General features: G+C 39.2%; 2 protein-coding genes across 5 annotated transcripts in view; one reads left to right on the top strand and one right to left on the bottom strand.

Annotated features, from left to right (window-relative positions):
• APBB1IP (amyloid beta precursor protein binding family B member 1 interacting protein) overlaps positions 1-16570 on the top strand; it is a 65597-nt gene extending 49027 nt beyond the window's left edge. Inside the window, exons 11-14 of the mRNA XM_058832960.1 lie at positions 9118-9216; positions 10055-10169; positions 13956-14053; positions 16037-16570. Coding sequence (XP_058688943.1) covers positions 9118-9216; positions 10055-10169; positions 13956-14053; positions 16037-16570 — 846 coding nt within the window. The remainder of the gene's footprint in view (positions 1-9117; positions 9217-10054; positions 10170-13955; positions 14054-16036) is intronic.
• Positions 16571-19837: 3267 nt separating this feature from the next.
• LOC131576354 (protein adenylyltransferase SelO-like) overlaps positions 19838-25164 on the bottom strand; it is a 22601-nt gene continuing 17274 nt past the window's right edge. For 2 of the 4 annotated variants that reach the window (XM_058832962.1, XM_058832963.1), the window contains 2 exons: positions 24427-24470; positions 19838-20108 (listed from right to left, as the gene is read on the bottom strand). In XM_058832962.1, coding sequence (XP_058688945.1) covers positions 19846-20108; positions 24427-24470 — 307 coding nt within the window. In that variant the 3' untranslated portion in view covers positions 19838-19845. Of the gene's footprint in view, positions 20109-20436; positions 20517-24426; positions 24471-25164 lie in introns of all 4 variants that reach the window. The other 2 variants (XM_058832964.1, XR_009276964.1) reach the window with 2 other exon arrangements.

Genomic DNA, 25164 nt, shown 5'->3' with positions numbered 1-25164 from the left:
AATGTTAACCACTATCCTGGTGACCTGGTTTTAGCCAGAGCAACGAGATTTTTCAGGTTGTCTGACACAGCCCTGAATAATATGGGTGTTGCCTCAAAGTCTTCATGACATTTCTTCAAATGTTGCTTCACTTTGATCTCCCTAAATGGGGTGTGGGCTTTTTCTTCAGTTTCTTCTTGGCTACAGTCAAGTATGGGGCTTGCAGAGACAGTGAGCTTTTGGTGACAGTGCCTCTCCCAGCTAACATGTATCCAGTCCCCAGGAGCTGGCAGCGCCCTCTGTCCTGTTTCTTTTATAATGTAGGCGTTTCATTTCAACTTCAGGGATCATACCTGAGTTATGTAGCTAATGCTGGCTTGGGTGCTGGTATTAGTGAAGCAAGAAGATCATGTACATCATGGGCAGGTTGCTTTGATACTTAGCGTGAAGCTGTGGTGGGTTTTGCAGCCTGGGATATTGGAGCTGCACCTAAACCAGCTCAAATATATTATCTATATATTTATCTATATCTAATATATTATATACAGCAGATCCATGCTGTAGGATATTCTTCTTACAGCTAGAGAGGCACGATGTGTTGTGAGTGCTCTTTGTGTATCACTTGTTCCCATTATGTCAGCACCCCACTGTATGTACTATACCTCAGGACAAAAATGGGGTGTGCTTTGCTTATTTGTTAATAACTGAGGAGATAATGGTGGGGTGCCAGAAACAATTAAACATCACAGTGTTTACTAGCAAAAGAGGGAGCATTTTGCTGAGCTTATTCAGAAGTTTCCTTTCAGGATGATTCAGGAAACAACTGCAATAACAGAACAAAGCAGATACTTCTTCATATCAGCCAGCAGAAAGCCCAGCTGTGACCAACCAGAAAGAGCACAGCTGGCTGGTTGGTGGCTGAGAGCAGGGTCACCTTTAGCTGTGCAGCAGACCTGCCTGTGCAGCAGACCAGGACTGACATGGCTGGGTCCTGAGGACAAGACTGCAGCCTGGCTCAGAGCCTCTGATGGAGCTGGCATTCAGGAATCCTTTGGCTTTGGGGCAACTAAAAACCTGAAGAACTGTGTTTTATTTCTCAGCAGCTAATTGGTCTGTGCTGAGCTTTAACCTTCTTAAATGTACTTGTTCTATACCACTGCTAAACAAACCTTCCTCGCTCAAAGGAAGTCCCACGTTTCAAAACCCAGAAACAATACAAAGAACTCTCAGAATATTAAAAACAGAGCCTCTGAGCACAAGAAATACTTTTTGGACATCTGCTCCTGTAAGTATGCAGATTCTTCCTATTTTGTACTCAGCCTAAGTGTAATGCTTTCATAAATTTAAAGATCCCACCCTTCTCTTTGACATTGGATAAAGTGAGTCTTTTCTTAATAGCGATCTCCATAAGCAAAGGAGGGGAATGGAAAGCTCAGCCAAGTTTGAAAAAGAGACCCTCACTCAAACCTACATCTCTCAAGTTCAGATTTGTCACTGTTCCCAGCAGAGTAGGCAGGAGAGGGTCACAGCACAGCTCTCCCTGCCACCCCAGATTACACCTGCACAGAGTGCTGGCCACTCCTGGGAGAGCAATGGTGATGGAACACAATTCTTTCTACTTTCTAGCAAAAATATATTCACACACTGCACACAGCAAGTAGGAATGGTTTGGTTCCTCGGAGCCACCTTTACATTTATAAATGTGTGGTTTTATATATAAATTCCCTGCAAATTTTCTCATTCACTGTTTACTATGTTACATGGGAAATGCTGTGGAAATAAAGGACACCTTTAATGATTTATTTCATATTCTGAAACTGAAAGCCCACAAAAATAAGGTATTTCACCAAGAGGGATCTGTCCACCATGCTAGCAACAGCATCTATTGTACTGAGCAGAAATTGTGAATGTAATGTTTATTTTCTGGATTTTCTCTGTGTGTGCATGCGCACGCATGCTCGTCCAGGAGCTGATTTTGTCACACCATGTTGAAAAATCTTTCAAAGCAGACAAATAGCAAGGTAATCTATATGCAAATTTGCTGGTTTAGTCAGTCTGATGTGCCTGTGACAAAGAGTGGATTTAATTATAGTTTATGAGTGCTGGTTATGCTTGAGTAATCTGGAGGTAATGGTGCATAATGCTGAATTAATCTAGGATGAAAAAAATTGGTTTCCTGGGGATAAACTGAGACAAAGGCAAATCATCCTCCATTTCTACAGCTGGGTACGTTTTTCTGTGCAGTCAAAACAGTTAAGTTTTCCTGGCATCATTTGGCACTGTGATTTAAAAAAAAAAAAAAAAAATCTAATGATATAAAGAATTTTGGAGGTAAATTTTCAAGAAGAATAGCTTGTTTGCAATAGCAGCATCATTCTAACAGATAATTTTGTATTTAGCTGCTTCTCTCCTGATTCCCTCCTCCCTCACACCCCATGTGCTCCATGTAGGCTGAATCATGTATGTAATGCATTCAACACAAAGACAGTTTAAAAGGTAGAAGGTGAGAATTAGCAGTGTTTGAGACAGAAAACACTATGAATAATAACTATGTAGAACAAATGGCTAGTGCAGGAAACAAAGAAAGCAAGAGATTTATTTTTTAGGTGAAAGATTTGAAAATTTTGCTTCAGATAAGTGTTTCAGAGTAAATTCATTGCTAGATTAACTGAGAAAGAAGAAGTAGAAGTACTTTTTATGGCAAAACACTTTCAGGTACGTGAGATTACAGTCATGTACATGCACAGTTTTACTACATTAATGTATAAACGGGAGGGAGAATAAGGACAGAGAATGACAGGAAGAAATTGAATATGATAGCTTTGGAAAATATTACTTCCTGCATAAAGCAGACCTCTTTGGTAAAAATGGCTATTATATATATATTTTAATGACCTAAAAATTTTGCCTCAGGTCATTAGAGAAATGTAGGTCAAAAGAATAATTTCCTTATAATAGGGCAATTATTCTTTTATACATAGAGTTCACACATCTTCATAAGATCAGTTAAGTATGATTATCTTCATGCAAGGGGTGCATAGCATCTGAATTTGACCATGATGAATAGTAGATTGCAAATCTGAACAATTTCAATGTGGCTTTTGAAAGGTACTGATTATTAATTCTGCTTTCAGTCACGGGAGCCAGAAGAGTCTCAGCTTTTCAGAGAAGCTAGTTTAACACAGCAGAAATTCATTGGTAGTAGTTAAGGTATACAAAAGCATTGAGGATTTTGTGAAAATTCTGCCAAAAGCCAAAGCTTGTGATCCAAAGTTAGTCACTCTTTATGCTTCTGGCTATTGTTTCTGCCTCAGAGACTGAGCAATGATCCATATATTTTGGGGCAAGAAATGCAATGAGATGCCTGAATAACTTCAATTTACTTTTCATCTTCAGTGTTGGAAGAAGGCAACGCAAAAGAACATTTTATTGGGATAATCTCCAATTTCATGCACACATGGCCTTCAGTCATTTTTTTTGGCAGACACCATAGAAACCACATCATTCAGTTCCCATTTCTTCAGGTTTTCAATGTGTTTTATCTTCTTTTTCCTTAGGCAAAGAGTTTACTTTATATCTGAAAATGTTATCTGTGGACAAATATTTTTTTCAACCTCTCCAGAAAGCATAACTCGTTATATTCAAGTACTTCTGCTTTTTTTATCTCTAGACAATTGATACTTACAGAGGAGACAGTGGGACAGGGGAGAATACTAGGTTCTGTTCCAAGCCTTTTCAGTGCTTTTCTGGGTGAAACACAACACATCCTTTTGCAGCCTCATGTTTGAGAAACTCAGATCTTAAATACCTGCAAAATCAGGCTCAATGATGCAACTAATTCATCATTATTTAGCTGAAAGTTCACTGTAGTCCATATTATTTCAAAGCACTATTCAATGTTTTTAGTGTGAGAAAAATTCTGGAGAACCTTTCTACTTGCATATTTCCACTTTTCTTTTAAACTATGATTTCTAGAGTCATTGCTGTTTGAATAGTTGTCTTTCACAATTCATTTTGGTGCTGCATATTTCAGAGGCAAAGGTGCTGAACCTTTCCAGAGAAGACGTTTTCACTTTGCTATCAGATGATTTTAATGATCTTTTCAGGACATGGTATGCAGCCTATAACAAAATAATTTGTCTGTGTCTATGTGTGAGGTGTGACATATTGAGGTTAGTGTTATTTTCCCTTAAAGTACAATATTTCTCACATGGCTGTCATGATTGATGTAGCTGACCTCTGCTAGTCTCACAGAGAAGTTATTACAGAGACTCTGAATCTAGTTTAGTAAAACCAGACTTGCATAGTGACTACAGCTGCTTATGTCTGTGTGCTAGACTAAACACTCTCCTGAGACACCTGAGCTGTGAAAGGAGGAAATTGGTCCACTCAGAATCATAGAATCGTTTAGGGATCTTCATACCAAGTCAGCATTTCCAGGCACTTCCAGCTGCTTAGGTTCTTCTTCAGATTGCTTACTCTGAATCACCATTTTAATGCACTATGTAGTAGATTTTGTGTGCAGTTTTAAGTGGAAAATTGAGCTTGTAAAGGTCAGCATTGAGAGCTGAGCCTTCTGCCGTTTGTACTGCTGAAGCAATTCCATTATCATACAGTTCCTCCAAGTGAGCAAATGGTGGGCTGGGTGGGCTGTGACAATACTTGGCTGAAACATTTCTCCTTCCTAGCTAAAGTGGCATGCTTCAGGCATCTGAAAACCACAGGAAGCCAAATGTCTCCATCTGAGCCAGTTACTTTTAATCTTGTATGGGTATAAACCTTGAGGGCTAAGCTTGGTGCTGCTGGTGTTTGTACCTGTGGTCTGCCTTGTGGACAGCTGCTGTAGGCAGCCTCTGTACTGGCAGCCTGGAACAGTCCTCCTTAGGCCTGACCCTTGTGAGGTGAGGGGGATATTTCCAGCTGACCTCAGTGGGCTGTGGATCAGTAACAACTTAAGCTTCACGTGTCATTTATAAAGTTACATGTAAAAAGAGCCAGTGCTACTGATGCTTCTTGGAAAATGAGAGACAATGCAGTTCTCAGCTGTAACAAAGAGATTATACAAGGTGCCTGATAGCTCTGAGGTGTCTAACCTTCCTTCACAGAGCTGGAGTTCTGAAGCTTGCTAGTTTGGTCGCTAATTGACAGCACATATTTGTGACTGTGTGCTTAATCATGGTTGCTGATTGGAGTAATTTAATCAAGAAACTGATTGGGGCAATTTGGAATAGGTCCCACTGGTGAATAGCAGTAGTTAAGATGGATTGTCTAGTGGAGACAATAGCCAGCAAAAGATAGGGTAAAGGGTAGCCAGTAAGTAACTCACATGTTATCCAGCAAGGGACACTGTCACCTTGTTCACTGACAGTTCCCCCTCAACTTCTCAGGATTATGAGACCCACCCAGTCTGAAAATATTCACAGTCAGGGTAAGGAGGGAGGTGAGGAAACTTGCTGATGATATTATTTTATTCAGATCATCATGGAAAGGGCAGACTGAGGAATTCTGGAAGGCCATTGTGAGTCTGAGGTTCAGTGCTAAGTAGTTGTCAGATATATAAATGAAGCATTAGGAACGATTAGGAAAGACATAGATGATAAAACAGCAAATCTTGCCTTACCATGGCACAAGTTCATGGTTTCTGTGCACTTCTGGTCCTCTCATGTCAAAGAGAATATATAATAAACTTGGAAAAGTATCAAGCAGGGGCAACAAGGATAAGCAAAGGTAAGGAATTACTTTGACTTGAAGAATGACTGAAGAGACTAGAAGCCTGTAGGCTGAAAGGGAGAGACAGCTTGCCACGAGTATGATGTGGATCTCTAGGCTCAGGAGTGGCATGGAAAGGTGTGGCTAGGGCTCAGGCATTCAGTGTCTCTTCCAAAACAAGAATGTTACACAAAGCTAGTGGCAGTCAGGTTCAGAGAAGGAAATGGTTCATCATAGAGTGTGTGACAGACTTACTAAAGTTGTTGCTAAAAGGTGTTGTGGATGCCAGAACTCTCTTTGTGCTCAGTAAAAAACTGAAGAAGTACCTGGAAGAGAACCTATTTACGGGGAAACCCCATGAATCTCAGAAAATTGCTGCAAATCACTGTAGACAGAGAGCGTACAGAGAAGGAAGTATCATATATGCTTATCTTGTACTTTCTCTTCCTCCATTTCTGGCCACTCTCAGAGTCCAGATTCTGGTTTCAGGGACCTTTGTTCTGACACCGTACAGGTGTTCTTGTGAAACTGATAGTTCCATAGGGTGCCCCAGAGGAGAGGTCTGCAGCAGGCTCTCTTTAACACCCTAGAATCAGATCCCAGTGGCAGGGCTGTGTCTATGTGCAGAATCATTACCTAGCTTGCTCTATGCCATGACCTCTTCTGCTTTGTTATGCAGTGTGGACAGATTCCAGATGTTTGCATCAACCATTTGTTAAATTATGGAAGTTCTCTATTTTTTCTTGTAATAAAAACACACACTAGTAAGTGTGGTGTTTAAAAATGGAGGGGAATATGTAGATGCAATGGACTTCTTGCCATGAAAAAGAAGGGGAAGGAAAAGCTCTCTTTTTTCCTTTTTGAAAGGTTTGGGTGCCATCTGCTGGGTTCAGTAGGACCTTACACACTGGAGCAAAATTGCTAGTTGCTGGTTGAAAAGTGCCTGAAGAACTGAATTTATGGAGGATTGCAGTGTCTTTGCACCTCCTGGTTCTTTCGTCTCCATTGGTGATAATGTAACCCAGGTATATGGGATGTATTCTGTCACACAAAAAAGTGTCTGCTTACAGTTCCCTTTTAAAGGTACCATTCTGGCTGAATTTTCTATTGATTTTCACTGTGTTTGGTCACCTAATGGAGAAATAGTGTAAGGAAATAAGGATTTTTGGGCATTGTGTTCTAGGCACGTCTTGTGCTAGCAGAGCTCACTCAGAGCAGCATTCAGGCTCTCCGAGGCTGTGGGAGACAAGGGCAGGCAGATGCTGGGAGCTGGAGCAGGCTGTTTGTCCAGGGTCCTGGTTACTGCCTTGGTTTGATACGTGGCAGAGGTATACAGAAACAAGATACAGCCCTATATATTGAGCCGTGTGCAGGGGTGATGGGTGAGAGTTCATGAGGTGGGCATGGCTCCTCCTCTGCAGTTAAGGTACGTGGTGACAGTGAGCTGGCACCTCTGGGCTTGCAGTCTGAGCTGTCCCTCACTCAATTTGGGAGTGCCCCAGAGCAAGGAAATGGAATAAGGTAGCCACAGGAAATTCCAGAGGTGGAAGCAGACTCTGTGTATCCATTGTCCAGGGGAGATGGCCGGCTGTGCGTTTGCAGAAAAATGGCCAAGACCTGTGTGAGCAACTGAGTGCAAACATGCAAGGACTTGTAACATGGTTACCCACAGGACTGCCTTGGGATATCCCTTTGTTTTTTCTTCCTCACAATTATCTCCATGGTATGTTCCCTCTCACTCTATAATTTGATGATGCAGGGCTTTGGCAGCAATAATGGCTTGTGCAGTCCCATCCTCTCATCCATCCCTTGCTACTCATTCTCTCCCCAAGCTACAATGTGCCTTATTCCCTCGCTGTATGTGAGGTCATGCTGTGAACTGCTGGGTTAACAAACATATAAACCGAAACTACAGCATGATTAAATGGGTTATATTTAACGCAGACCAGGTCTGGTTTTGGTGGTTTTTTTAATCAGAATGTGGCCTCCTGAGCAGCTGGGTCAGCACAAACAGGGGAAGCCTGATGTCTGCAGTGCTGAGCGGGGAGCAAGGGACACATGGCTGAGGAGCAAGTCCGCTGTGTTTGGCTCTGCTTCTGAGCCCTTGGGTCACCCAGCTGTGGGCAGGTTTGGCCTCTGCGGCAGGATGTCCCACCCACCAGCAGATATTTATAAGGAGGTGGCACCTACATCAGCCAGAGGCTGGCAGCTCTCCACACTGGGAGGGACCTTGCTGAGTTCCCCATGTCCAGCATTGCTCTGCTTTGGGGGCTTAATGATACCTATAAACCCAGTGTCTTTGCTAGGTGGAGGTGTGCCTTGAATTTTTAACTGTACAGGCTAAAAAGAGAGTGAATCCTTGGAGCATATTTAGCCACTCTTTGTGCATTCACAGTATTTCACTAACTGTGCACTTACAATTTTTAAGAATATAGATAGAATTGAACACATAAATAAGGGATAAGTTTTCCTTTGGGTCCATTCTTTCCTTTGCATATCAAGAGATGGCAGTATGTTATTCCATCCAAGTTACTAAAGACTTACGTCCTTCTCCGCTTCATCAGGGGAAACCTAATTCCTTCCGAGTCTTAGAGAGAATGTTCAGTCCTAGGCAGGTAGGAAGTCTGGAATTTTGATGGTCTTTGAGTTGCAAAGGTATGTCAACACATACCTATACTACCTTGATCAATAAAGGAAACAGATCCTAAATTTTGTCCAAAATTTAAAAAAAAAAGGTTGTAAAATAGTAGAGGTTTCTAGTACAAACAAATGAAAAACAATACTTCTGGTAGTGCTGGATTTGGAATGATCCTCTGTCTAGAATATATCACATATATATATATATATATATATATATATATATATATATATATATATATATATAATTTTTTGCAAAAACAGCGAGAGTAAAACTGAATAAAAATATATAAGAAGAAACCTAGAATTGATCCCAAAGAAAAGCAGTCAGTTAGGAGGAAAAATCTGTTTCAGCTGAAAGTTTATACTTAAATTTAACATACTCTTTGAAAACTAATTTTGTTCAACGTTCAGTCTGGGTGCCTCACATATGACAAGCCACAAAATGAGAAACAGACTTCCTTCTAGTGTTTGTACATTGCGTGTTAGACCTTGAACCAGAGCAGTTGTAGATGTCATTGTACTCTAGATCAGTTACATTTCTGAAACCCTTGAATTCATATTACAATGCACTTAAATTATTTCAAGCAAAAGCTGTCAATGGCAACTCATGTATTGTTCATAAGCACCCGCTTTTTTTATATTTTCTTATACTCTGTTTTTGCTGCCTTTTTTTTTTTTCAAATCTTCTACATGATGTGTTTTCACAGGGTCATTGTGTGGTGCCTTCAGACTTTTGTATAGTGATTTAATTTCTGTGTTTGTCTCATTTTATAAATTAATATCTTTCAGCACCCCCAGATTCAAAAGGAGTCACAATATATCAAGTACTTGTGCTGTGATGATAAAACAACCCTGCATCAGTGGGTAACAGGAATAAGGATTGCCAAGGTGAGATTAAATTTACTTTAATATGTTTTCTGTAAAATCAGGTCTTCCTGAGGTTACTGACTGTCATCACCTCAACTGGAAATGCTGTGACAAGAATGAACATTCATGCTAGTTTTACCATAGAAACAAAAATCAGAAGTGCATGATGAGGATGGATTTGCTGAATGTCCCTGTACCTTAGCTATCAGTATGTTTTTCTTATTAACACAGGAGTGAGTTCAGTAGCTATAAAACTCATGTCCTCATAAAACTTGCTGCACAGTTATCTGGCTCAATAATAACTGTGTATATATATATATATATATAAAATAATTAGCTGTGGCTATAATGTGCAAGCTCTAGGTATTGGCTGTATTTTCCCACACAAACCTACTCCTCTTAACTTTGGGCTTTTTCCTGACAGTTTTGCTGCAGGGTGGCATATAACAAAGGTGTGGGGTGAACATAAAATTATGTCGTGTCTTACACTGACAGAGCTGTTTGCTCTAGAGCCTGGGATTTGGTGTCTCAAGTTTCCAGTTTGAAAATGTAATACTTAGAAAAAGATACTGAGAACAGTTGATTTTAAAGCTGGGTTTCAAGAAGTTTACAAATACTGAAACAAACATCAAATGTAAGCATTATATCAGTAGGACTGTGTTTGGTCATGGGGATTCATGTTTTACTATGCTTTCTACCTGACCCTACACAGAAAAGGCACACTACTTCTAGAAAGACACTTTTTAACAAAACTAGGTAGGAAGAAACAGGGTCAGAAAGGTTATCCAAGAGCAAAATGAATGTTTGGCCTTTGTCAAGCCTATGTCAACCTCATGTAATTGTTTTTATTCTTTTGCAGTATGGCAAGACACTCTATGACAATTACAAATGTGCAGTGAAGAAAGCTGGCTTGTCCTCTAGGTGGGCGAATCAAAAAGTGGTGGAACCAGCCCCTGCAGGGTCCTCATCAGCAGGTATTGACACTGTCATAACAGTTGAAGTCACATTTATTGCCCCCTTCTATTGTCATCAGTGTTGCATAGAGTCTTTGTTCAGAAAACTATCCCAGGGATTCAGCAAGAAGTCTTTTTATAGACAGGCCAGTGTAGCAGCAAAGCTCTCACTTTACAGTTAGAACTTGGAAAATACAAAGACAGTTCACTGAAAATCAGTTTAAATCTGCATAACTTAATAAGGCGTTTTTCTGTTGGCATCTGAATCCTTTATCCTCCATCTACATTTTGCAGACTGATAGTCCATGTCTTGAAAATTTCTGTTTGCCCATCTCTACACTGTATTGGAGATTTTCTTCCAATTAGTAAAAGGGATGAGTGGGATATTCTGAGATTGATCATTATAGAAAGATTATTACAGGGTGAGCCACTCTGTCCTAGCCTTTCACTCATAACAATGTGGGTGTTAGGACACAAGAGTAAGAAAGGATTGCGTTATTTTCTAACCCTACTTTTCCAGTAGCTTCATCTTACTGCTGTTACTGATCTAATCATGATGCCAGTACAACAGTGCATGATACGAGCTGTAACTTGCATGACTATTTTTAGTCTACATGCTTAAGATATGCTTTATTAGGAAGGGCATGCTGGTCAAGTACTCACTGTCATAAGGCAGGCAAAGTAGAAATCACTGTTGGCAGTTAATATTCTGACTTTCATGTAGACAGCTCAAATACCTTTCTAGGGCTTCAGTTCACCTTTTTTGAGTACATGGGAGATAGAGGGTGGTCTTCCTACTGTTCCATGTTAATAAATCCACATCTGGAGTGGGGACACCCATAACAGACTATTTTGAGATCAGGGATGTTTCTGATGGGGAAAGGTGTTTTTAAGGGCTTGTTTTACTTCTCATTATCCTGCTCTGATTTTGTTAGCAGTAAGTTGACTTTATATCTCTAAGTTGTGCCTGTTTTGCCCTTGATGGTATTTGGTGAGTGATCTCTCCCAGTTCTTATCTGAACCCCTGAACTGTTAGTTGAATTTTCTCTCCTCTGACCAACAGCAGAGAGGAGTGAGCAAGCAGCTTTTGTGGGTGCCTGGCATCCGGACAGCATCAGTCCTTGACAGGAGGAAGTTTACTTGATTGAGGGTGTGTTTGACAGTCATGGAACATTTGTGCAGGTGCTGACAGCAGTAGAGAAGTTGCTGGCCATGGGGCTTCATGCTGGTGCTGCCATCTGTCCTGGATATGGGCAGGACTGAGGCTGTATAAAGGCTGTATATACATCTGTGATTTCAGCTCCTGACTGGAATCCAGGAACACTGCATGTGTTCAGTAGAATATACTGCTAATTTTAACTAATGGATTGCATTACATGGTTAAGTAGCCTGGAAAGGTTTTAGTCATGTATACTGTCTCTATGGAAATATCTCTGAAGGATCATTAGTGTTGTAATTGAGGCAAGTCACTGTGATTCTGGGCTTCTTACATTTGTTGTAGCGGCCCTATATAAAACCTGGGGCCTGACTATGCTACTAGAACTGCCTAAGTGTGAGCAGCTGTTGGTTTGTGTTTTGGAAATGGAACAAAGCATGTCCATTCTGTTTTCAGATGGCTCCATAGCCATTTGTATGGGCTGACTTCAGTATAGGCTAAAATCTGCTAGAAAAATACAGTCCTGTGTGAACTGGGCAGGGGATGTACTCTGTCAACTTCAGTGGCAGCCAAGGAAGGCAGGTGAAACTTTGGTTCTCACATACCATGTAGCCACTATTCCCTGGACACACTACTGTAATCAGCATTGGTATGTTCACATATACCCTAGCCTGTGTAGTCTTTGGCTCTGAAGCATCCCAGGTGCATCTCAGTCAAAATATGTTGTTTCCCTCTCTGCCTTACTGTGTGCCTTTGAACACTAAAAAAGTCAGTGTATGTGTGCTCCTGCACAATATCATGATGTTTGAAAGACAGAAGATATTGCTTTATGCATGTGTTCCTTGTGACTACAAGGATAAATATTTTGAATTTGGGTATCTATATTTTGCATTATTTGGACTACCTTTTTTTTTTTTTCTTAAAACAAATGCTAATTCAGTATAAAATTTTGAAGAAATTAACTTGTAAAGAATATTATAACATTTAAATTAAAAATAAATCTTGAGAATAGAATGCATGGGCTAGCATGGGCATGGGCTTACTGTATTGTCTGGGAGTCCTTTAGCTGGCTGACAAGAGATAATGTATCAAGTGCTACTTTCAAGTCTTGCGTAGTTTATGAAATCCATTAACAGAAGAAGAAACAGATTACCGTGTCCCAGCGTTCTGTTACAACATTTTTGCCAAGTAGAACACCATATCTTGTACTAGATAGAGTGGATCTCTCTCTTCTCTCCTTCATTTAGTTAAATCTCAGTATGACAGGAGGCAGCATCATCTTTGAGCAGTGTGAAAACCAAACACCTGCTCTGTTATGAACAGCATAAAAAGGGAGGTAAGACAATAACTTGCTCCACTTAGGGAGCATAATCCCTTTGGGCTGCAGAACCCAGGTATTTACATCTCCTTCCACCGAGGAAGGAGAGCCACAAGATTGGTTTTATCTCTTTGTTGACTTCCATGTTTGTCCTTCAACAAATACAAAATTGTAGCTTGAATGACCCAAATAGACTGAAAACCATGAAATATGCTGAACACCATGCAGGCATAGGCATAAAACCTGACATTAGACCACCCCTTGAAGCTTAAAATAGCCTTAGTAAATTAGGCACACTGCAGAGTTTGTCTTACCTCTCTTCCAGTCATGGGATTTGCAGGTATGGCAGTAAAAATACTTTATTCTATTTCTTATCATTTTCCTGGAACCTCTTTGCTGATCAGTAAAGTTCATGTTAAGATTAAAGCCATTGTTGTGTTTAGTCTACAGCTAAGGGTTCACTAACATCTGAGAAGTACGAGTGGAACTTTACTGGATCTCGGAACTGTAAATTATAATAGAGCTAAGGCAGTCATTAAGGCTTGCAAATGTACATCTCTAAGCAGCAAACTGTCTACTACTTCGACACATACAGCTTTCAAAAATGCTGCATTAAACCAGAGAGTATTTAATCCTCATCAGACTACACAGGGGCAGGGGATTTTTTATAATTAAACTTGTAAATTTGTTCTTTGGTCTCACATTCACTTACTCCATTTGACAGTACTGGGTTATTTATGCATATCCCTTGCACAAGCAGAAATGGTGGGCAGGTGTTTTGCAGAGCTTTAACTCAGCCAGCTTCCAGATCCGCACTAATCTGAGAACACAGGGAAGTTCACAGATCTTTGTGATTCTAAATGGGGTAGGGGAGATGCTTTAGCTCATTTACTAAAGAAAGTGAGCAGATCAGCCCCTCTGTAGGATTTCAGACCTTCCACTCCCATGACTGATTGGTATGAATCCATGGCTCTTTTAGTCTTTAGCCTAAATTAAACAAAACAAAACAAAAGCAATAAAAACTGGGAATATAGCAATACTACAGCACACTGCAAACTTCAAAATGCTGTTATGAAACACAGGAATTTTAATGTAAGGTACTTTCTTTATCTTCTTTAAGTAATGAACAGAATATAAAAATATGAATATGAAAAGTCACAAAATGAGCTTGAAGTAGAAAACAGATTTTACTGAGTTATGTATAAAAAACTAGTAACTTGTGGAAGTTGTGAAGAAATTTGTATAGCCTTTTTCTTAGTTGGTTATTCCCTGATCTAGATAATATTACAAAAACATAACACTCTCTTCCCTCTGACTCCTCTCCTTGTCACAGGTACTGTTCAGTCAAATGGACAGATTCCCCGAAGTGTTCCTTGTTCCAGTGCAGAATTTCCAGACCCTCAGAAGAAAGTGGATACATCCGAGGCACAAGTGAGCAGCTACCACAGTTAAATTTCATCTGTGAACAAGTTCTCCAAGTTTGTTTTCCTTCACCTTCTGTCTTCCCCCTCAAAGTGCCAATGAGAAGTATTTGGCTCCTGGGAAAGGTGGCTGCCCCTCCTCATGTTTTACACACTGCAAACTGTGTGTGTGCTGTGCAGAACCAGGACCCTCCAGTGGGAGATGAAGGCACAGCCATCCACTGCTTCTGATTTTCAGAAAAATCAGCCATGAGTTCATGTAGCAAGAATAGGAATGTGCCTGCTAGGATAGTCTCAAAGTGTGCTGCCAGAGCCTTGGTGCCATGTTCTGTCTCTGCCAAAAAAAAAGGTCTTGCCTTTTACAAGGCATGCAGTAGTGTTTTCAGTAGGGAACACTGCACAGCTGAAGATGAGTGAAAGGAGAAACTATGAAGAACTCAGGGAAAACATAACATGTTTTCCTTAGGCTCTAAATACCTTTCTTAGTTAAGCTCCAAACTTCATGTACTTGAACCAAATCTGGCTGTAAAAATAGCAATGGGTACAGTTAAGAGAACCTCAAGAACATGATATAGAAAAAAAGTAAGCATTTGTTTGCAGTTCATTATTCAATCTTTCCATCATGCATGAAGTGCACAGAACAAATGAAATTAAATTACTAGGATTTTCCTGTCACCAGCATTATATGTTCTACACTTCCCGTTTCTGTCTTTGAGTTCCTCCTGTTTCTCTGTTCTGAAACTCACTTCCCTGGATGAGAATACATTCAGAGAACTCAGACAGTGGCTCCCTCCTCCTGTGTCTGATTTACTTCCATGTTTGTAGGCAAGGAGTGAGGAAGAAGAGGCATACATGTTATAATTAGCTCATGCCAGAATTAATGCTGCTGACTGCAGAGATGCAGAGCACTTTTCTCAAGAAACAGCAAAGAAACAGGAGGAGCTAGAGATCTTTGTGTAGCCACTGGGCTTCGATCTCATTGCAGTTATGGATGTGGTGAGCTAGCTCCCGTGACTGGAATGTTGTCATGAAGGGCCACAGGCTGTTTAGGAGAGAGACCAGGAAGGTGCAGTGGTGGAGTCACCCTTGATGTGAGGCAATGCTTGGAGCATACTGAGCTCTGCCCTGGTGGGGATAAAAGGGCGGCTTAGTACGGGTGACACAATGATGGGTGTTTGCCACAGGCCGCCTGATCAGGAGGAAGTGGATGAGGCCTTCTACAGGCAGCTGGAAGGAGCCCCACAGTCACAGGCCCTGGTTCTTGGGGGTCCTTAACTATCCTGACATCTTCTGGAGAAACAAAACAGCAAAGCACAAGCAGTGCAGGGGGTTCCTGGAAAGCAGTGATGACAGCTTCCTGTCACAGGTAGTGGAAGATCCCACAAGGAATGCTGGACTGCCCAACCTTATACTAACAAACAGGGAAGGCCTTGTTGGACGTGTGAAAGTTGGGGCAGCCTTGGCTGCAGTGACCATGGGATCGTAGAGTTCAGTATTGAAGGAAGAGGTAGCAGGCCAGAGAGCACGATTACAAACAGGGACTCCAGGAAAGCTAACTTTAGCATCTTTAGGGATAGTCTTGGAAGAATCTCATGGGAGAAGGCCCTGAAGGGAAGAGGGGTCCAAGAGAGGTGGTCAAAATTCAAGGATCATTTCTTCCAGGGTCAGGGACAACGCATCCCAAAGATACTTTCTTGATGTTAGTCTTACTAACTGCAATTATTTGAAATTTTAAAAGTACTTATTGTCCGTGGACAGCATTCAAAGAAGCACTATGAATACTGTCAACAGGGAGGTTTCCACTGTCAAACCTCTGTGGCAGCTCCAGAAAGAAAACAAAATATCATTTTAATGTTTCAGGCAAAATGTACTCTACCTAATTTTCCTGTCACTATACTGATGTATTTTCACATTTTTTTATGTTCTTAGGCAGTGGCATTAATTTACACGTTTACTGACTATGTCTGTCCTTTTATTTTTCTGCTTATTAAAGGCTGAAACAAATAATACCAGTGCACCCAGCCTGGCACAGACACTGCTGAGGCCACAGAAAGTCCAGAGTAAGAGGACATCGCTGCAGCCTCCTCCTCCACCTGAAAGGCGATCATCTGCAACTTCTGCTTCACCAGTTCTGCCCTCCAAAGTGAAACGAGACAGTGGCATTTTCCTAACAGAGCTGGAGAGCTTTCCAGCACCACCACCTACACTGAAGATTGATTTTCCTCCACCACCACCACCTGATTTCTGCGAACCACCTCCTGATTTTGTGCCTCCACCACCACCTGTCTCCAGCAGCAGTAATGGAGATGTGCCATTACCCCCTCCACCTCCACCTGTCTCCAGTAAGCCGCCACCACCTCCAGCGAAGAAACCTGTACCACTTCCTCCAAAAAGGCTGGAAAGCACAGGAGAAGATGGAGAGCCACAGTCGGCGGGGCCACCTCTGATGGCAGGGGGAGGCAAGCAAGCCGATTTCATGTCTGACCTAATGAAGGCTCTTGAGAAGAAAAGGGGTAATAGCTCCTGAACTCTGCGAATGGGTAGATTTTAAGACAGCTGGTTTTGTGAGGCATCATGGAAGGTCATGCTGGATCAGGCTTCTCCAGGACGAATTCTCCTGCAGAGTTCCTCTTGGGGTGGGGGGTGTCTTGAGAAGGTGGGGCACCCTTTGTCTCCCACTTTGTCCCTATAACCTGCTCTTTTCCTCCCTACACCTCACCATCCCCTGCTCTTAATTCCCATTCCACCACCAGACCAAGGTAAGAATTAGCTGGAGTCTTGCTTCCCTCCACAAGGACATCCAGGGATGGTGGAGCAGCACTCTGGAGACAGCCATTTCAGAAAGTGAAATGCATCTACTCTGGCTGCCTTTTTAGTAGAAATGGAGTTAAAGGAAAAATACAATGTCCTCATGCAAATTTTGAGAAGTGGGAAGGAAGATCCTTTTTCACAGAATAGCCCTTAAAAGTACTTCATCAGAAAACTCCCAGCTATGGGGGATTTTCTTCCAATACAAAGATGCTTTTTTTTTTTTAAATAGTAGGTCTTAAAATTTAAAACCTCAGATTATTGGGAGATGCAAGTTAGGGCCAGGACCATTTCCAGACAGTGTCACTCCAAATGTTACATATTCCTGTTTCTATATGCAATTCAGTCATACCTGTCAGCATTCACAACTGCTGCTTTGAAATCTCATTTATTTGGTTGCCTTAGACAAAGAAAAATATTTTATTTTGAAATCATGTATGCTTCCATGGTTAGAAGAGATTTTTTTTCTGTTGGTTAACATTTGTCTTCAAACTGTACCTAGAAATGATCTGTCTTGTGAAAGGCTTTGTAATTATCTTGTATCTGATAGGAATGTCTCCTCCTCCCTTTGTTCTCCCCATTTAATTCTCCACTGTTCGTTTAGGAAGCATTCATTGTTAGCTCTTAAATAAAAATAGCTTCTATTTTATATCTGTACAAAGTGTCACAGTTAATGAACAGCCTTTTTCTGGCAATTGGAACTTCAAATATTTTAAAGAATTTTTGCCTATACCTTCTAGATTTTGTTTTTATTTTTTCTGGTCTTTGCCTCTTCTCATGCACACTTGACCTTCTAAGATATCAGCAGTATATCTCTATATTTTGAACGATAAAAAAGCAAAGTGTGTGCAAAATAAATACATACATGAAAGCAGCTGACAGAGCAGGGGATGAGCCTGCTGTTTTTGTCAGAATGGATTGCTAGATCCAGAAGTGGTGTTGGAGGTGAGAGAAAGACAAGCTGCTGGCAGTGCCACAGTCTGTGTTTTGGGTCATCTCTAGTCTTATTTGTGGCTTAAGGTTGGTTTGGCAATACTTAGATATCTGCATAACAAGATCAACAGAAATAAGAAAGCTGTAACCAAGTCTTCATAAAGAACCTTTCCCTTTGAAACTACGACTTTTAAAAAAAATTTATTTTATTTAAAGCTGAAAACAGTGTTTGGAATCATGTGCATTTCTTCCTGAAATGATTTTGCTTTAAATACCATGTTAAGCTGACACAGAGGGAGTCCATCCAGCTCTTATTGGTTTCTGAGCTGCCTTGCTTTCAGCTGAACTGAGCAAAAAGCTCTCACCAAGAGAACTATGCCCACCACTAAGAAAAGTGTCACCTGGAAGTCTTGAATTGTCATGCTGGGACATTGAAAAGGTATCTCAGCACCCTCAAATTGCCAAACTGAGAAACTCCCTTGTATGAGTGCAAAGCTCATACAAGCCTCAGTTCAAAGTGAAGTGGAAAAACACCAACAGCCTAAAAGTGAGAGGGTTAAAACTAGAAGTTAAAAAAAAAAAAAAAAAATTAAAAATGAGGAAAGGATTACTGTTTCCCAATCCCTTTCCATATATAACTGAAGGAAGCATTATGCAGAATCACTGAAGAGCTGGACAGTTTCTGACTAGGTATTAGGAGTGCGCATATTTGACATACTAAGGTGACAACAGCTGTCTGCAAGTCAACTATTTTTAAATCAAATTAATTTTATGAAATATACACCCAGCATCAAAATAAAGCAGAACATAAAAAATGGAAAAATGTTGCACAATAAGGTCACAAAGCACCGAGACTTTTACAATGGATTTTCTAGCATTCACTCTTCTCACCAGAATGCCCAGCCTCCCACTTTATTTCCTTCCTCCCTTCTCTTTTGTTACACAAAAAAATCAATTTTATACATTTTTACATTTTATACATTTTTTACATCTGCAGTCGATCATAATTCATGCACTTAAACAAAAGAAGTTGAACTTTCTTCAAAACAAACAAAAAACCAAAGCCTACAGAAAACTCCAGAAATCAAGTAAAATGCTGTGATGATTAGACCTCTATCAACTATTTTGTGTATGTACATGGCTACATGGAATTTTTAAAATGTAAGATTTAAACTTCATTCAAAGAACAAAGCTGCCCCTTATTGATACACAATTATCTGGCTTGATGTGGTACCAAAATATGCTGCAAAGTAAAGATATTCCAATGCTGTAATTCAAAGTGTTTGTAAAAAGAAATTAATCCTTCCACCTCTACCTAACCTACTGCACTCTAAATGGTCTTTAGATCACTAGACCTTACAGCATTTTAGCCTGCAAATATATGAAATTGCAGCACGTCCTTTTTAACCTTCTTCCATACCAGAAATGGAAGCAGTCTCAGCTGAGACACAGAGCAACACAGTCTTTTTCCAGGTCCAAACAGTGAATTTTTCCTGAGACTTCATATCTATGCACCAATAATCTTTCTACTCCTATCAAAATACAGTTTCAAAGAGCAATGGTCCTCTGGATAGGCACCTGACACCAGCAAAGACACCAAAACTTACTCTGGAGTAAGTCACTCCCAAGACAGACACTTTTGCTAAGTATTTAACTGCATTTCCTTTAAATCTTTTGTCAGCTTAATGGTACAAAACACAATCAGAATGAGAAAAGGTGTCAAGGTCTAAGATGATCCTCAATGCCAGGTCTGCAAGATTTAACATTTATGTCTGCAGAACACAGCTATATTTGAGTGTGTAACAGCAAGAGGAAAATTAATCAAAATACTGCATTATTAAAACTAGCTTAGATGGATTTTAAATTGACCGGTCACTAAAAGCTATTAAGACCCTCCTGATCAGCCATGAATTTTGAAAGGTTAAGTGTGACAGTTTGGCAGAACTTAAATATTGGGACTCAAAGTAATGCAGAGCTGAATGTGAGAAACAGAGTTGTCAATGCCAGCAAAATCTGCTGATGCAACCATACATAGTGATGCACTTCTTTAATCTTAAAACTTCATAAACTGGTCAAGAACAGTAGCAGATTCCAGTCCACAAAGTCTAAGGGGACAGAAGTTCCTGTGGCTTGATCCATTAGCCCTATTTGAAGGCTTGAGCTTTGACCTTGATCATTCTTCTTGCTTGTTTGAATTTCCCTCAGGATGAACAGCTGACTTTCAGATGCTTGGCCCAAGCTGGGGGGCGCAGGGAGTACCCTGCTCTCTCTGCAGCCTCCTGCCTCTGAAAGGGGTGTTGTAAAACCTGCTCTAGGAGCTGAACCTGGAAGCAGTTAAAAATGGGTAAGTTTTTATACAAAATGCTTTCTGGTAAACAAGGAAATTTTTTTCCACTTTGCCTTATGTCCTCCTGGCTCCAGAAACTACCACATTAATTGCTTACTATTATTAGTACTACTATTAATATAGTCACTACTATGTATGTTATAATTAATAGTATTAATAATTTTATTAATATTTTAAATAGCAATTGGTGTTATATGGTACAATTTTGGTCAAAATGTAGTACAGTTCAAAGTGTAAATGTAAAAACTGTTTCTTTAGCTGTTATGACAATTATTAAATCTGACACAAAAAAAATATAATTTTACCTCTGAGAAATCATTCAAATTAGCTTTTCGCACTGCTGATTCTGCCATCCAATTCCTAAGTATGTATCTAGGATTAACAGCTGAAACCAAGAGTAAATAATATTAAATTTAGCTAGACATAGTCAACAAAATGGAAACAGTCATTGAAACATGTCACCGAAATCTTCAAGAAGATTTAAATTTGCAGATCAAGAAAAAAAACACATAAAATGGAAAAGGAATTAATCAATCTACTTAATTCTATGAGTTGCTAAAAGGATTTTAAAACTTGCAGTATCAGTAGTGCCAAAATGCCAAGCAGAAATTAGATTAGCCCAGAATATGACATTGATATGGGAAGGATTTCTTGTCAGGAACACCTGCAGGCTTTTCAAGTGTGATGAGTTTATCATGGCCTAGGTTCCTGCTGTGTTGATGGAAAACATTTTAATGTTCAACCTTTCTGGATATCACAAAAATGAATACTGTATTGTTTAATTTAAAAAGAAATTACTAAGATATATTTTAGAGCATATGCACTTAGATACTCCTTCTATGTCATGTAACAAACGTTTAGTCATAGAAGCCTTTAATGTTACATTTCAGCTGTGTATTTTAGAAGCTACTTTTTCAACTTCCCTTTTACTCTCCTGGCTGGGGGTAGGCAGAAGCTCCTCAGATTTTTCCACAGCTGTCTGTTGTATCTTTTTGGAAACCCTCATGACAACTGCACTGTTTCCCTGCCTTGTTTCCGGCTGCTTTTGTCTAATGAGCAGTAGAGAGAATTTAGCTACACTGGAAGATGAAACTGCTGAATTTGTAGACCAGGATATATCCTACAGCAGAGCTACTAACAACTTGTAAAAGGAATTTTGTCAAACTGTATGCCAGGGACAATTCTTATCAGCACACATGGCTCTAATTATCAATTTCTTAGCAGATTATGTCAATTAAATTCTTATTTTTGTTCTGCAATTAAAGCCTAGAATTCTACTTCAGTAAGTTTTCCCGTTACCTAATGTTCAAAACAACATTACAGAATAATTGTAACACTTCAAGCCTGCTTTGAAGTCTTAATTTGCCATTGGTCTGTATATTTTTCCCAATTCAGTAAGCATTTATTACATTAAGGTATTAATTAGTGATACCAAAGGTGTTTCATCCAGGCACTTGAAACCAAAAGTCTGAGATTTATGGACATACACAAACTTCATCTCCTTCTCTTTCCACTGATGTCCCAGTAGGTTTTATATGAAAAAAATGTTAGTTTTAGATATGAATAAATGTTAGTTTTATATATTTCTTTTTAAAAATCCACAGAGATTTATAAAATATTCTTAAAAATACCCTTACAGCATATTAGAAAAAGCAGAGGAATCATCAAAATTACCATCTCAAACTATCCTGTACTCAATTCCTTTAATTGAGTATATATATCAATTATATATCAATTATATATCAACTAATAATCAATTAGTTATTAAATTATTTTATTTACAAATAATATATTAGAAGGGGCCGCAGACACTCTTCTTTTTCACATCCCCACTGTCCAGTATGTACTTAGACATATTAAAAAAGCCAATAAATACAACTGTCTACTGGGAATCCTGATAACCTCTACACAGGCATAACAACACTCTGCCCTAACTGCTAAAAAAGTGTTTTACCACTTGGCAAAGCAATTTGCACTGGTCAAGTATTTGATTTAATCCAGTAAATGGCTTATCAATAGTAAAGTGTGATAACTATTTTTAAAAATATTTTTAAAGGTGAAAAAGTTAAGATATTACTCATTCAAAAAATGGTAATTCACATTACAGTTGTGAGTCATTTTATCAGGAGAATATTTGTCCCAGAAATAAATTCTTAACAATTGCAAATTGACACGCTTCACAGTGGTTTTAAAAATACTGGTATTTAACACAAGTGACAAGATAATTATGAAAGAGTAATACAAGCCCGGTAAGAAAAGGGCAAAGCAAAAGAACTTTCGTGCCCTTATAAGTATGATCTGGTCTACTTTTTTTACATGCTTCTTTTGTAAAGAAATACAATTTTAGACTTGGATTGTCAAAACTTTTTGATCAACTCCAGAAGAACTAAGTTTAGGCGGTGCAAGATAAAACGCTACTAAGAACTGAAAACTACATCAAGGTAGAATAAAATAAAAATAATGAATAAGTGATGCCTTCAAATGATTCAAGTTAATGTACTTTGAGAAGTGAGATTTTTTTATGACACTTACTAACAATTAGGGAAGGGTGAGGAATAATGAGGTGTTTATGCCAATATATTCAAGGTCAGTCAAAGACAGCAGTACACAGTTTAGTGAACTTCCCAACACAGTTGAGAATCTGAAGAGCCATGACAGTTTTGTCTTCAACATGAAATGCTGGATAAAAATGCAGAATTGACTGAATTGAGCCAGATTTCTGCTGGAAGTTTTGCTGACCAGCACAGCTGTTACAAGCAAATGCTCAAACAAACAACAAACAAAACAAAAACTGAAATAATTTTAAGGCGACCACAGGGGCACCTAAGCAATCTATTTAAATGCATAGATGTACAAATATAAAACAGAACAAAAAAAATCCCAGAACCTCTGTAAGAAATTTCAGTCACTCTGTAACATGGAGCAGCTAGCAAAAATCCAACTAGAAGTGTTGATTTCAAATAAAACAATAACAAACTAACATTAGTAGCCTATTATAAATTTTTGCATCTCTGCAGTATGAATAGAGTGATGGTTGATTATGTGGAAGAAAATTAACTGAACCATTAATCTTTGCAGATCAAGTTTTGACTGCTACCAAAACTAAGACCATTAGCACAAGTGTGATTTTGGAGGCAAAACCTTTTCTGTGTTTCATCCATCTCCTGTACTATGAGATCTTCTGAGGTGCATATGGAAAAACATAATGATGGTTTGCAGAAGAGTATTGACAAACTAGGATCCTTTCTGATTTGGAATGAAACCTCAGATTGTCATGATTTTCTCTAAAAGCAGAGTCAAAAATACAGAAAAATAAGAAGTGTGTTTAGACAGTTTTCAGCATTCAATTTTAGCTGAGGAAAACAGGAGCTTGAAAACTCAAAATGATAATTGAGCAAAGAGCCTCAGAAACTCACAGATGAAGCTTCTTAACCCTATCAAACCCTTCTTAACCCTATCAAGTATTTGTTCTTGGTAGCTCTTTTCATATTAACTTCCTAAAATGCATATAGAATTTTAAGAATTGTTCTTTAAAAAGGATAGAGCCTTCATTAGAAAATGGGGATGCAAACCTGAAACCATCTGTGCCCTCTGTAGTTTTACTATCTCATTACTGAAAGTCAGTGCCAGTTCCTGCCATTTTCCTAGCAAATCAATTGGAGCTCTAGAAGAAAGTGGCCAATCAATATCTGACAAAAGAGTGCAGCCATTTCCATCCTGCTTTGCAGGAGGCACCCTGCAAAGCAGTGTAACAGCAAAGCCTCTTGTGCCGAGTTTGATCAGATCCTGTAGTTCCTGCATTCCCTTTGGCCACTGATTTTCAGTTGCTAATTTTCTCTAATAAGCAAATGTCACAAATTTACCACAGCTTATGCAGATCAAAAATATCTCCCACTGAACAATTCTTGGAGTTTCATATCTGCTGTTTCTGCTGTGATACCTAACTGCAGCACCTTTGCCATTTTGTGTTTAGAGTAACTTGAAGAATCAAAGCACTTTCCTTTGCCTTCTATGACCAGGTAGTCCTTTCACAAGGAGTTTTTTCTCTGGGCAACAGAAAGGAAAAGCATGTCCCTATCAGAAATCTGAATTCTCTGTAGCACATAGAAAGGACAGAGACAGAAAGAATGAATATATGGTGTTACAAGATTTGCAGCAGCATAATGAGAACTTCTCTTCTTCAGAAAAATATTTTAGTTCTACCCAAAAAGAAAAATATCTAACACTAAAGAAACATATGTAAATAAATATGTGCCATCTGCAAACGTATAATTCCTTTGGGTTGTTTTACTCACTTGCCATTCTTGTTCTTCTTTTGGCATCTGAGTCATTGTTGTTACTACACATAAAAAAACAAATTAAAAGAAGAAAAACAGAAAGCATTTTGGCTAGTGAGGGTTATGCTGATTTATTTTTAGAAATATCTTATTTGACTTCCATTAAAACCATTAAGTGCTCTGCTTTTCTGTTTGGCAGAAGGTGGTGTGAATCTCTAAGAATGATTAGACTTGGAAAAAGCTGCACATTCTTGTAGGTTTTGTGCCTTGTATTGATTTCTCCCCTAAGAATTGTATTTTCTGCATAAAATTTCCAAGTACCTGATATGTATTTATTTTCACTATTATTAGCCATGCATACCATATATAACTAAGAAAAAAATGACATATTTTTTATCGATTTAACACAAAAGAATCCTGTGCATTCCTATCTATGCAACACCATGGTTTCCAAATACAATCTGTGCATTTGCAACTGTTCAACTTCCATCTCCTGCCACCACAATGTTATTACATAGTAAATATTCATATATAAACAGTAATTAAACACTATTCATTCCTATGTACTTGCAAAGTCTATTTGTGATTCTTTGAGTCTGTAGGATTGATATTTTAAGAAAAACTGTTAACCAAAGAAAACTGATCAGGTGCTCAATGAAGGACAAAGAATAGAAATTATTCCTTCCATGTCATTTTTATGTACCTGTGTGTCAAAACAGAACTACAGCAGTAATTATTGTTGAATCCAGCACCATC

This window comes from Poecile atricapillus, chromosome 2 (genome assembly GCF_030490865.1).
Source record: "Poecile atricapillus isolate bPoeAtr1 chromosome 2, bPoeAtr1.hap1, whole genome shotgun sequence".
Lineage (NCBI taxonomy): Eukaryota > Metazoa > Chordata > Aves > Passeriformes > Paridae > Poecile > Poecile atricapillus.
This window is presented reverse-complemented; position numbering and strand designations above follow the sequence as displayed.